Genomic DNA, 14,547 nt, shown 5'->3' on the forward strand with positions numbered 1-14,547 from the left:
CAGCGGCGCTTGGCCTTCGGCCGCGCCGCCCCGCTCAGCCGCCTCCCTTCTCCCTTTCAATGATTTCTCGACTATCACTCACCGGAGGAACAAAAGGAATTTCAAATGCAAAGATTTGATTTTTTGGTGTTTTGTATTGATTCTTCTCTTTCTTTGTTTAATAAAGGGTTAAAGTACAAATAGGTCCCTATCATAGAGGTCCCTATCACGTTTGGCTCCCTATACTCAAAGTTGGGCCAACTAAATCCCTATAGTGCGAAAAACGGGTTCAATTGGGTCCCCAGCCCTAACGCCGTCCAAACGTCGTTCCCTTTCTTAATTTTTTTTAATTCGATGGTGGGCCCCGCCTTAACTAACTAAAAACCCCTCTTTTAATTTGGGGGTATTTTTGAATTGGTTTGAACCCTAAGCCGCGATTTTGGTAACAAATTGGGAGTTTCCTTTGTTGCTCCTGCAAATTGGCGTAGGTTTTCGTTCGTTTTCCATTCTCGAGTGCAGGCATGAGTTTCAATTCAGCTTTCGGTTCTGGCTCGAGCTCGTGGCGCGGTCGCCGGCAGGGTGATAGTGCAGAGAATCCTGTGTTTTGCATTTGCGAAGTTGAAGGTAAAAAATTGAAGGCTTCGATTATGACATCGTGGACGGAAGATAATCCGGGTAGGAGATTCTATGGATGTAGGAATTGGAAGGTATGTTTATATTCAAATCTTGTTTCGGTGTTATTGAGTTTGTCGGCTTAAAAATTCCATTCTTTTTAGGCTAGGCACTGCGGTTTTTTTGATTGGATTGACGCCCCCATAACTGAAAGAGCTAAGGAGGTTATCAACGACTTGAAGAGTGAAAATTTGAAGTTGATGAAGGTGAAGCATGAGAGCTCCAAAACAGAGACCATGGATGTGGAGCTTGAAATTGAAAGGCTTTGGGGTGCTATGCAAACTATGAAGGAAGATTCGAAGAAGATGATGAAGAAAACTAGCTTAGTTTCATTTCTTTTTGTTGCTTCATGGGTTGCGATTGCGTATTATGCAATAGCATAATGCATGTATGTATTGGTTATTTGCCCTTTTCTTGAGCCCCCTGTAATGAAAGGCTTAATGCCCTTTTTTGGAAATGAGATGAGATTATGCATTGGTTATTTGGCTAATTATATACATGTTAAAGATGCACACTGCATGGAGTAATGAATCATGCACAACAAATAAGAGAATAGTCATTCAAATCATTCCATTCAAAAAAGAAACTTGTGTTTGATGCATCATGCCAAAGTAATGAATTGTAAACTGGCATCATATCATCAAACACCATGTAACCAGAACAATATTACATCAAAAAACCAATGAGTTGACAGAATAACATCAAACACAAACAAGTTCAGCAAAGTTTGTTGAGAAAGGTTTCAGTTTATTGTAGAACCAACTATGGAATCAGCTTTCTTGCCACGAGGGGATCTCCTCAGTTTAACTTCTTCTCCACCCTGTTTTCCACTGCCTCTAGGAGCCTTGAACGGCTTTGAGGTCAATTTCCTTGCTTTAGATGGTTCTCCCTCCCCTTTGGATGCCCTTTCCTTCCTCTTCTCAGCCCTTAACTCCATTTCATTTGGAATGGGAAATCGAGTGATTGGAGCACTGTCCATGGATGTGCCCTCATTTATTACAATAGATCCAGACATTCCAGGCTGCAAACAATATAAGCTTTGTCAGTTCTTCCCTTAGACATTCAAGCAAATGATTTAAAGATATTGAATCAGCATGCTTACAAGTAGTACAGTTCTTCCACTCTCGGGGTTGATATAAAGGCCCACTCCTTTAGATCCCTTTCCCTTCCTTGTCTTCAGCTTGGTGGGTTCAGAAGAAGTTGAAGCTTGAGTCCCCTGTGTTACCTAACCATGAACAAAGTCAAGAGAGTTATGAGTATTATAGAGTCAGACCAAATGTTTCAAAGATTTTAAGCTATAATACCTGAGTTGGTCTTTTTGGACAAGCTTGTTTCTTATGACTCTCACTTTTGCAGATAGTACAATGTTGTATCTGGCCTTTTCTTGATAAACTGCTGCCTTTTTTTGGTTCATTTGGTGCTCTAACTCTCATTTTTTTGGGCCTACCTGTCTTCTTCTCCACTGGAGGAGGTTCCACTTCATCACATTCATTAAGTTTCCATAACTTTCTACCTGGCACAGGTTGTATTGAATGCTCATAGCATTTGAGAAAGAAAGACTTGTGGTACCACTGTGACATTACACTTAGGGGATCCAGTTTGGAGTAATACAATGCAGCCAGTGCATGGCAACAAGGGACACCTGTGAGTTCCCAACTCCTACATGTGCATCTCTTTCTATCTAGAGAGACAGTTTGCTTGTCATCAAACTCACCAATTTCATATCCATCATCACCATTCCACAACACATTGCAAGTCATGGAATCAGTTTTTGCTGCCTCAAACAGCTTCATGGCATTTGGAGCCCACTCACATTTCCAACCTTTAACACTGATCTTTCTATCCTTAATCATAGACATTGCTATTATCCTGATATCCTCTAGCATACTTACTATAGGTTTATGCCTAGCATCCACAATACTAGAGTTAAATGATTCAGAAATATTATTATCCACCATGTTAGTACAGCACCTGTCACTTTGATAGGCTCTGCTCCAGTTTTGGGGTGGATAGTGCATGAGATCTAAAGCAGCTTGCTTGTTGATTGAGCTGATCTTGGACATACTGAGCTTGAACTCTTCCTCGAATGAAGACCAAGCTGCAATCCAAAACCTCCTTTTCAGCTCGTCACCTCTCCACTTTTTACTCCAATTTGCATAGATGTGTCTTGCACACCATCTATGCTCTGCCTCTGGTAACTTCCATTAGCCAACTCATCCTTAGATAGTTGGAGCTCCATTTTGCTACCCGGATTTGTCTCTTTGACCTTCTCAATATAGCCAACAAGACTCATGAATTCTTGTTTATAGCTTCCCTGCAAATCAGTCAGAATACTCCTTTTTGCTCTCTTGCATTTGCCAAGCTTGACATGGAGTTTGAGGTGTTCTTTCACATGCCCCTGCATGTCCTTCGATGTGAACCTTGGATTTCTATAGAGAGTCTCTTTGAAAAAGTTTGCAAGATATGATGCAGAGGCCATAGGCACTTCTCTCTGCCTAGAACAGGTGTGCTCTGCCACCAAGGTCTTCACTATCATACCCTCTTTATCCCCAAATTTTGAAGCAAAAAAGAGAAATGGACAAGTGTTATCACCAATACAAATCACCCTCAACCTCTTCTTATCATTCTTTAAGAACTTCAGTTTGTAACCAAAGTTCACAGAATAATTATTCAGAGCCTCTCTAACCTCTGTTGGCCCTGCAAATGTCATACCAAGATCAAACTGACCCTCACTTCCCTATTGTCCATCTCCAATCATTGTTGCATTCACCAATTCATCATCACTCTCTGTTAGCTCCTCATTATATGTACTAGAGTCTGTCTCTGAACCATCATCAACTCCATGACCCTCAATATCACTCCCTAACCCTTCCCCCATCTCTGGATTATCACTCCCTAACCTTTCCCCCATCTCTGGATTATCACTCCCTAACCTTTCCCCCATCTCTGGATTATCACTCCCTAACCCTTCCCCCTATCTCTGGATTATCACTCCCTAACCCATCCCCCATCTCTGGATTATCTTTTTCAATGGTCAAATCATGTATATCCTCTAAGACATTACCCTCATGTTCCTCATCAAACAAAGCAAGTAATGTAATCCCTTCGGGCATGGGATCTCTATCATGTTCAGCAAACAATGAAATTTCATTTGCCCCAAGGCAATCCAGATAATCAAAAACTTTCTTAGCATGCTCATTATTCCTAAGTAGCACTAAACCCTTGTCAATTGTATACTCTTCATCATAAGCATAAACCTTATTAGGTTCACTACCGTAACACGTACTAAATTCAGCCACAATGCGATCATAACTCATCTTATCATACTCATCTTCGATTTCAATCGAATTAAATCCATCATAAACTAGTGGTGCATTATCAAAATCCCTCTTCCACAAACCCCAATAATTAAACACGAAAGCTATAGGAGGCATGCTGCATCACAAAAACACGAAAAACAAAGTTCACATTCAACTTGCATGTATGAAAACAATAAACTCAGAATCATGAATCCAAAAAGGCAAGTTACATGCTAGGTAGATACAAACTTCTCAAAAACTAAAAAATTTTAAAAATATGAATCATCAAACTTACCTTGATCGAGTATTGTTGGATGCACTGGTTCGTCGATGGTAGTCTTCTTCGCTTCCACTCTGTGGTTCGCCGATGAAGTTGCAGGGAGAAGAGAATGGAGCGTCGATTCGTATGATATGGTGGTTGTGAAGCCCGCGCAAGAAATAAAGGCGGGGCCCACCATCGAATTAAAAAAAAATTAAAAAAAGGGAACGACGTTAGGACGGCGTTAGGGCTGGGGACCCAATTGAACCCGTTTTTCGCACTATAGGGATTTAGTTGGCCCAACTTTGAGTATAGGGAGCCAAACGTGATAGGGACCTCTATGATAGGGACCTATTTGTACTTTAACCCTTTAATAAAAACGAAAATGTTATTGTGTGAATGAGTCTCAAAATTTGCAGAATTGCCTTCTGTCAAATTCTTGTCCGGATGTAGAGATAAAGAAGATACATGTTATGAGATAAAGATTGGAAGAAGAGTGAACCTTGTTCAGTATTTCTCTTTTGGTTTCTTGTTTTTGGCTGCTGCGTCTTATTATCTGAAAAAAAAATATGATGAAGGCGAAATATTTATGAGTTTTGTGTTCGTGGAAAAGATAAAAGTAAGGTTGGTGAAAGAAGTTTAGGACAAGGATTTTATTAAGAATCTTATCTGGGTTGGTTTTGTTTATTGAAGGTCCTTGATTCTGCAAGCAATAAAGTAAATGATGTATGAATACTAAAAGTAAAATATTATAGAGAAATGAAGGTGAAAGTGAAAGAAGAATGTTTCACCTGGTGCAGTAATTGGCGCAACTTTGGTGAGGTGAAAATGAAGGTCTTAGTTTTTAAATAGGATAGGTAGATAAGTTTGGAAAATGTGGCTGAAACGTGGCTGAATGTAGGCCAAATGCCAGATAATATAAAAGTGTCTATTGAAAAAATATCTGGTACAGTGAAACTTGAGAAGAAGGTTTGATATAGAATATTGGACTTTTCAGCTATCTCAATCAGACACACTCGCTATTGCACTCACTATTTTGGGCTATTAATAATCTTACAAATTTTTAGGCTGCAGGCCCAAAATATTTTCAATATTAACTCACAAGTAATTATTATTGGGCTTGAGGCCCCAAAAATAAAAATAATAATAATAATAATAAATAGATTAATAACTAAATAAAATGGAAAAATATTTGTGACGGGCTCGAGGCCTTTGATCAATAAAATAATACTAATGAACTTCAATATATAAAATCTCTTTGAAATAATATAATTTATTAAATATCGGGCGTGTATTAATGGTATTCTAATTTTAAAGGTCTTCTATATTTCATATGAAAAGGACGGGATGTCACAACAATTGTAGGCCACACTCTATTAAAATATATAGCACTCAATTTCTTAATCTCCGTGCCGAAACGAATGTGGCCAACTTTAATGGGACGGATGGAGTATTCATTTCTCTCTCATCCACCTACACAACCCACAACCTATATAATTTTCACTCACAATGGTGACACCAACCCAACCTACATATTTCTTCTTTTTACTTTATTTTTAATTATCTAATATATAAAATAATATAAATTAAAATTAAATATTTATTCATTATTTTTGACAAAATAAAATACTTATTTAATTTTTTTAAAATTTGTAATCATATTATAATTAAATATTGTCATATATTATAATTGATACTTAATCCAATCACAAATAAAGATTACAAGAATTAAACACATAACTAAAATTAAGTAAATCAAAGTACAATACGTGAAACTTAAAAATACAACTAGAAAATGCAAATTACATATTTAATTGTCAGTGTCAAAAAATTATACAAAATTACGTTTTTTATAAAGCTGAAAATAATATAAATTTTAATATAACTTTAATATATTTTTTATAAAAAAAGGTTATTATAAAAATTTATCTAAACAAAATTTAATCTACCAATTAAATATTGACACATGGCTTGTTAAAAAAAGAGGGAGTATGGCGTGACCCGGGGCGGCAGATACACCCGGTCACCCAAATTTGATGACTTTCCAATTAGTTTTATAAATTAGGCGTTTTGCCGTATGCGGGTGACTCTCCATGAGAGTCACCGTTGGGAATGGTCTTAGAAAAATTGTCGTCTAGGGAAAGTAGCTATTGAAAACAACATATAGCTAAATTTAAGCTATAATAATAATAATAATAATAATAATAATAATAATAATAATAATAATAATAACCTGAACGAGTTTCCAATTATTATTATTATTATTATTATTTAACCTGAACGAGTTTTTATGGGATTGCAAAAGTTTTTACGCTAAACAAGTAAATATAGATGTAATTAATGTTATGGACCTTATGGTCCTAATAATTTGGACTTCATCGTTTAAATATATGTATTTTAATTACAAGTATATTTTTCTAATTGTGTGTGTGGCAAATTGATGACGATAACAGTTGCATACTTGCATCGCATGCATATATGACCAAGAAAAATGGGAATACACATCCACACTCACTTAGATTTTTCTAATATATACTCTTCCGAAATTTCTTTTCAAAGATGATGCCATTTTAAGATAATTTTCAAATAAATTTGGCAACGATTTTCTAATAATATTCTTCCGAAATTTCTTTTCAAAGATGCCATTTTAAAATAATTTTGTTAGCCAAGACATATTAGAGCACCCGCAACGCACTCCTCGAGTGGCTACTCGAGGAAGGCGTTGCGGTCGAGTAGGTGCGTTGCGGGGGGGGGGGGGGGGGGGGAGGCGACTCGAGGAATGCTCGAGTGCTCTCGGGTAGCACTCGAGAGCACGCGCCCGAAATTTAAAAAAAAAAATATTCCAACGGCTTTTTTGTCCTTTTTTCGATTTTTTTTCCCAACGGCTCTTTCGTCCGTTTGAGCCCATTTTCCTTTTTTTTTTATCTTCTTTTCTCTCTATAAATAATATTTCTCCCTCATTCATTCATCACAACTCACTCCTTCTTCCTCCTACAATTTTTCTTGCAAAATATCATATTCATTCTTCTAAAAATGTCGTCACCTGAACATGATTCTTCGCCCGATTCCGACGAAGTCGCTGAAAAGTTCATGGAGTTGGTTGAGTTGCAGAAACAACTGCTTCAATCATACTGCCCCCAACCGGCGCCAGAGCCGGCGCGTGCCAAACGTCCCCGATCATACGTCCACCGTGATCGTGAAGAGGCCCATGTACGTCTTATGCAAGACTACTTCATCGACAATCCAACGTACGGCCCTACTTTTTCCGGCGTCGATTTCGCATGCAGAAGGAGCTGTTCTTACGCATCGTCGAGGTTGTTCAAGGTGAAGATATTTTCTTCCATATGAGCACTGATGCACTCGGTCGATATTCTCTTTCTCCTTTGCAGAAATGCACGTCGGCTATCCGCCAATTAGCCACCGGGGTTAGTGCGGATGTGTTCGATGAGTATCTCAAAGTGGCGGACTCAACCGGTCGTGTATGCCTAAAGAAGTTCTGCAAGGCGGTCATACGAGCTTTTGGAGCCCATTAATTACCTGCGCCGTCCAACGGCAACTAACGTGCAACGCCTACTTCATATGCATGAGGCGAGATATGGTTTTCCCGGGATGCTCGGGAGCTTAGACTGCATGCATTGGGCATGGAAGAACTGCCCAAAGGCGTGTCACGGCGCATACACACGCGGGGATCAGGGAGAGCCCACCTTGATATTGGAGGACGTTGCCTCTTTCGATTTGTGGATTTGGCACGCCTTCTTCGGCGTCGCTGGTTCAAACAACGACATCAATGTGTTGAATCAGTCTCCTTTCTTCTCCGACGTGTTAGGAGGAACTGCGGCGCCGGTGGTCTTTCATGCCAACCAGCGCGAATACCGAATGGGCTACTATTTGTGTGACGGCATAAATCCGGAGAGGCGTTGCTTCGTGAAGAGTCCATCAATGGCAACCAATCCGAAGGAGGCAAGGTTTAAGAAGATGCAAGAATCGGCACGGAAGGATGTGGAACGCGCCTTCGGAGTCCTCCAAACTCGGTGGGGAATCATTCGAAGTCCGGCGCGCAATTGGTACGTAGAGCACCTGAAGGACATCATGTTGTGTTGCATCATTCTCCACAACATGATTGTGGAGCACGAAGGTGAAGCGACTGCCAACTGGAGAGATGATGACGGGGCGTCTAACAGTGGTTCGACGGAGAGTGCTGGACAAACACCGGTGTCCTTCGAGGAATATGTGCGAAGGGATAGCCTTCTCCGAGATAGACAACTACATGCTCAACTCCGATATGATTTGATGGAGCACCTTTGGGCACGTTTCGGACCTCTAGGGCCAGAGTAGTTTAATTTTTAGAAATTGTTTTTATTTTATTTAAGTTTTATGTAATATTTAGGATTTTATAATTAATGCAATTTAAATTTGAAATAAATTATGTTATTTAAATTTGAGCAATTAAATTTAAATGAAAAACATAAAAATCAAAACTAATGTTATCAAGTAGGCTATCAAGGAACCCCAATACAGCACTACCTACTCAATAACACAATCACTATCAAGTAAGGTATCAAGGAACCTCATTGCGGATGCTCTTAAGTGCTTTATATACGAAACTGTCGACATCTTACAATTATACCCCACTCACTAAGTCACTATATATGATAAAACCAACAACTAATGAAAAGTAACTCTGTGAAGAAAAAATTACAGAAAAAGAAATTGCTGATGATACGTTGCTTTATTTTCTAAACAAATATGACAAAACAGACAAAAATTACATATACATCTATATCTATATATAATATAAAGGGTAATTGGCCTCAAAATATACCAACTTTAACTCAATTCTAATTTTGCCTCTAACATTTCAATCTTTGCCAAGGAATATATCACCTTTCAAATTGTAGCAAATCTTGAAATTCCCATTTTCAAATAATTATAAATCGACCCCTCAAGAATAAAATTTGCAGAATCACCCCAACATATTTCAAAATCAAGACAAAATACCCTCATTATGATTTCTAAAACAGTTTAATAATTAATCAGGCCCAACATGCTTCCGTAACACTTCGAAATAAATCTTAAATTAAACCAACATTATACCTTTGTCGACTGGTCTTCTTCAGGAGTCGGTCTTGTTGCGTTTTACGGCTCGTCTGCCCACCTGGCACGCACCAACCACACACTCGCAAGAGATGGTTGCAACCCTTCTCCTTCACTAAGTGTCGACTCAATACTTTGTTGGAAAAATAAAGAAAATATTTTTACTCAACCGGAATAGTTGGACAAAAACTAAGCGTTTATAGAGGAATTATATAATAATTAATTTATTTCATAAAATACTCCCCAAGGGAGGAGACTAACTTGTTTAGCTACACATAGTAGCTAATACTTGTGTACATAAAATTAAAAAAAGGAACTAAAACTAAAATGAAAAACTTTGAAAACAAAATTAAAAATTACAAAGATAAAATTCTAGAGAGAGGAAGTGGTGTGTGAAAATGTGTTCTGAATTTTCGATGCCTTCTTCTCTCCAGCACTTGTGTTTATATAGAGGTTTGGACCCCTCTATTATTGCTCGGTAGTTGGCCTTGGATTCCTTCCTCGTGGCCAGCTTGCTTGGATGGTGATAGCCACCTTCTTTTGTCGGCCATTATTGCCGACACTTGTTGATGGCATCACATGGTGCTGGACCCTTGCTTTATCTTCTTGTGATAATGCTGGTAGGGGCCGGCTGCTTTTTCTTCCACTCACTTTTGTCCTAGGGCGTTTGGTGAGTGGTCCTCCTGTTCTTCCACCCACTTTTGTCGTTTCTTTTGTGGGTGCGATCCTGACTGTGAATCACATGATCCACTTAGCTTTGTCGGCCACCTTCCTTTTTTGGTGCCCGAGGTGTCCTTCCCTTTGGAGTCTGATGCTTATCATGTTCATCAGACCGGAACCTCCTTTTATCCGGCTTTGGAAAGAATCCTTTGCCGAATTCTGGCTCCTTCTGCGATGAGCATTGATCGCAGACTTTCTCGATCCAATGGCCTAGATGAGCCATATTGCAAAACTTGCGACGAGTCTCCTGGCTCCCCGCAATCCTGTTCTTCCAAATCATTTGCCGTTTCTTCTCGAAGGATTCTTCGGCAAAAGGAGTTGTTGTTCCTGTCATTGTATTAACTAGGAACGTTCCCAGATCCGAGATTTGATAGAACTTGAATCTGGACTTCATTTTGTCCATCTCTGTAAGACAGACCCATAGACCCCATGCTCGTCTAGTGGAGATTTGATCCTCCGTGAATGTTGAGACGATTGCGGCCTGGAAGTCGGGAACTTTGATCCTGTTAAGGGCTCCCGTATAAGGTCTCCGAAGCTTAATGAAGTGGAAAGCTTCACGGATTCCTTTTCCGATTGGCTCTGGCGCTGCACTGAAACAGTACAATTCCAGAACATCTCCCCTTTTGAGGGACTCGTTGTTCTCCCATGTGTCAAACACCGTTTTCTGGATCCATTTTGGTAGACCCTTGATTTCGGTGAAGGCTGGGGCGGTGGTATAAACTGAGGCCAAAGCCCCAAACTCATACCATTCCTTGACATTGTTTGGATTGGCTCCTGGAGTCGTCCAAACCCTTGGATATTTTCCGGCAACATCAACCCGGCAATTTCCCGTATTAATACCCTTCCTTGTGAGAAGTTTCTCCCACCTGTCCTGGTACATCTGCCAAGAAGGAGAAATTTCAAAAAAGTCAGTATCAACCTTAACTTGGCCTGTCATGGGCCTAAGATTGATCTCTCCCTCTTTTACCCCAGAGGTGGAGGGTTGACATGTTGATTCAGGGTGTGACCCCTTAACAACATCTTTTCCTCGAGAGTCTGGTTGTGAAACCATTGTCTCAGGACTTGTGCTAGGGGTACTTGAATCCCCTGCTACAGGTAATCCGCCCTGTACGGAAAGCATTGCTTTAGTCCGATTTTCACGGACAGCGCGCAAGAGCGGCTTGTTGGTTGCTTCCTGAAGATTGAACATCTTCATGAAACATACATCGATTTGGTTAGATACTTGAGCTTCATCAGCCGCTTGTATCTTCCCTGCTTGTTTGGTATGTAGCACACACTTGTGCCACTCTTGTTGTAGCAGCTCTAGACTTTCAAAGAGCTGCCCTTGTATTGCCTCGATGGCCTCCACTTCAGGGAGCTCCATCCCTTGTAAGGAAATCTGCAAGAACATTCTGATCAGATTTCAAAACGACAATATCATAATCATAATATTGGCATTCTGCTTGCCATCTAATCAATCTAGCCTTTTGAGGTTTAGATTCAATCTTTTTAGTTAAGAAAGCTTTAACGTTGGTGTTATCTACTTTCAAAACAAATTTTTTAGCAAGTAAGAATAGCGGCCATTTTTTGAACGCCTTCCTGACTGCAAAAAATTCTTTCTCGTTTATGTGCCATCGCACAGCCTCGTCGTTGGAGAAAAGACCGCTACAATATCTGCAAGGTTCTTCTCCAAAAAGGGTGATCTTTGTGAGCACTGCTGCCCACCATGAATCACTCGCGTCGGTGTAGAGGACCAAGTCATCCTCGTCTTGTGGTATCGAAAGTTTCGGGAGATTTTTGCAAATCTCTTTCAACTTCTTCATACCCTCTCGATGTTCCTCCTTCCATATAAATGGAACATCTTTCTTCAGTAGTGGACTGAAGACCTTTCTGTGTTCTGCAAGGTTTTTGATGAACATCCCTGCAAAATTAACAACTCCGAGAAAACTTTGGAGCTGCTTCTTCTCCTTGAGATCCTCCGGAAAATTCTGGACCTTCTCCACAATATGATCTTGTAGAATGATTCCAGATTCATCGATCTCAATCCCTAGAAACTCCATCTTCTGGGTGGCTATGACTGCCTTCTTTTCAGACAGCACAAGTCCTTCTTGTTGACAAACATCCGCAAAGATCTCCAGATGTCTGACATGTTCATGAATGTTTTTTGATGCAATGAGAATGTCATCAATATAAACAAACATAAACGAAGAATAATCTTTGAAGAGATTATCCATCTTCCTTTGGAATATCTGAGGCGCGTTGGCTAGCCCCATTGGCATAACATTCCAAACATAATGTCCTTGAGGAGTTGAGAAGGCTGTGAACTTCTTACTTCCTTCCTCCATGCGAATCTGGTAGAAACCTGATTTGCCATCGAACTTTGAGAATACCCTTGCACTTCTGATGCAGTTGATAAGGTGTTCTCTGCTTGGGATGAAATATCCGTCAAACTCAAGAATATCATTAATTCCTTTGTAATTAATGACCAGTCTTGGTTTTCCTCGCTTGATCTCCCCATGATTTCTCACCAGAAATCCCGGACTACTGTAGGGTGATCTTCCTTCTTCGATCAGCTTTAAATCAAGGTGTTCCTTGATTATACTCATCATATCCTGTTGATCTCGCGGGTTCATCAGGATAGGTCTGAACCTTACGAACTCATGCTCCTTTCCAGTTTTAACTTTCAAGGTTGCTCTGAGCTGGTTCTTGTCCCACCATGCCAAAGGATCCTCGTGGTAACACTTCTGGATTCTCCTTTTGACGTCGGCAATGGACACCTGTTCTTCTTCCTTGATATCTTTGTGAGATATCAGGGAGACTTTGAGGATTTGAATTTCTTCCTCAGAGAGATTTGGGAATCCCTCAGTTCTGCATTTGAGCAAAACTTCTCCGAATCTCCTTTGATCCTTCATTTGAGGTCTCCGGAGTCTGCCATCATCACCACGCTTGCTGCGGAAGTTGATTGGCATCGATCGATGAAAGGCTCCATTGAGCCTTTGCACAATGATTTTGTGATCACAATTGGTTGTGAACACTAGCCTCCTGGCTTCATTGTCTTGTATGTATCGCTTGAAGCTTTGCAGAAAATTATTTCCGAATAATATATCTGCTCCGGTATCATGGAAATAAATTGGTGGAGTTTTGACCTTGTACCAAGGTGTCTGTCCTGCTCCGCCGATCAATATTTCCGTTTGCTTTACTCCTTTTGATAGAAGTAAAATCTTTTTGGAGAAATCCCTTCCTGCAATTCGAGGTAGTTCTTCTTCAACTTCTGCTGGAAAGACTCCTCGTTTTGCTGTACAGATTCCTGCTCCTGAATCCACATAAGCAGCAAAATATTCTGCTTTGTATTTTTCGTATAACATCCCTACAGAGATGTATATTGAGAATGGACTTGTCATTGGATCATCACTCTTTGGCGTCCAATTGTGATCTCCATTCTTCCTCCTTTCCATGACCATGGTTTATATTTGTCAAGGAAATATCATCCTAAGATCAGGACATCCGCTTCTTATCCGGCTTGGCCTTCGGTCTGAATTTCAAAACCTCCAACCTCCAGAGTTCCGATATATCGGTTGTCTCCTGGATTTGCCAAATAATACAACGAACTACAAGGAAACTGGTTTTCCCTGCTTGTTGTATCAAATCTTGTGGAAACTTGTCTCCATCCTTCGGGACATTTGAGCTTGATTCTCATGTCCTGAGCTGGTGTTTCCTGGGTCGTCTTTCTCTCAAATGATTGAGAAAAACTCCTTGTTATAGGCCCTGAAGTTAGCCTATTTCCTTGGAATGATAGCCTTGGTGCTCCTAGTCTGAGACTCTGAGTATGGCTAAGCACCGGCTTGTCTCCAATGTCGATGTCGATTTCTCCAATCTGAGGAATCTCCACTCGGTCTTGACTGACTGCCTTGGCAACCGCCTTGAATATTTCTGGAATTTCAATATATTCTTTTCCCAGAAATAATTCCGTGTGATGAGAATTTGATAAGGCATACGAGACTTGATAAGTCAATGAGTATGGCCTATTTCCATTCGTCATATACTCCTTCTTTTTGTAGTCCTGATAAAGAGTCAGGGCTCGGCTGAAGGATGAATCTTGCAGATTATAAGCGATCTGTGGATAGAACTCGGTTATAATCTTCTTGGCATAGAGATTGCCTGAAAAAGCTCCAAGAATTGAATTTCTGGCATCTCTGACTCTTTTGTCGCAAAGTGCAACATCAATCGGTTGGTTTGTCCCCGGGAAAAGGGAGGATTTGATTACCAACTGAATTGCTCCAATATGAATCCATTTCATCGTACTTGCGACTTCTGGCTTCATTTTCTTGAGATCCTGCTTAATATCTTCAGCTGGAACCAACTGGATTTCCACCTGATTGCTTGTGATCTCAATGGGAAGCGCCATTTCTTGGCTTGTGACGCCAAAATAGACATGATGCTTCATTTTGGTTGGAATCAAGCTATGAAAAACTCGATTCAGTCTCCCATTAGAAAACCCTTGGTATGTTTGTACCTCTTCGGTTTCCTTCTTGAGTTTTTTCACGA

The 14,547-nt window shown here is 40.1% G+C and overlaps 1 protein-coding gene across 1 annotated transcript in view; it reads left to right on the plus strand.

Annotated features, from left to right (window-relative positions):
• LOC130989795 (uncharacterized) overlaps positions 1–1,109 on the plus strand; it is a 1,357-nt gene extending 248 nt beyond the window's left edge. Inside the window, exons 1-2 of the mRNA XM_057913893.1 lie at positions 1–686; positions 756–1,109. The exon at positions 1–686 is cut by the window's left edge and continues 248 nt beyond it. Coding sequence (XP_057769876.1) covers positions 501–686; positions 756–1,034 — 465 coding nt within the window. The 5' untranslated portion in view covers positions 1–500 and the 3' untranslated portion in view covers positions 1,035–1,109. The remainder of the gene's footprint in view (positions 687–755) is intronic.
• Positions 1,110–14,547: the final 13,438 nt, after the last annotated feature.

Source organism: Salvia miltiorrhiza, chromosome 6 (assembly GCF_028751815.1).
Source record: "Salvia miltiorrhiza cultivar Shanhuang (shh) chromosome 6, IMPLAD_Smil_shh, whole genome shotgun sequence".
NCBI classification, from domain to species: Eukaryota; Viridiplantae; Streptophyta; class Magnoliopsida; order Lamiales; family Lamiaceae; genus Salvia; species Salvia miltiorrhiza.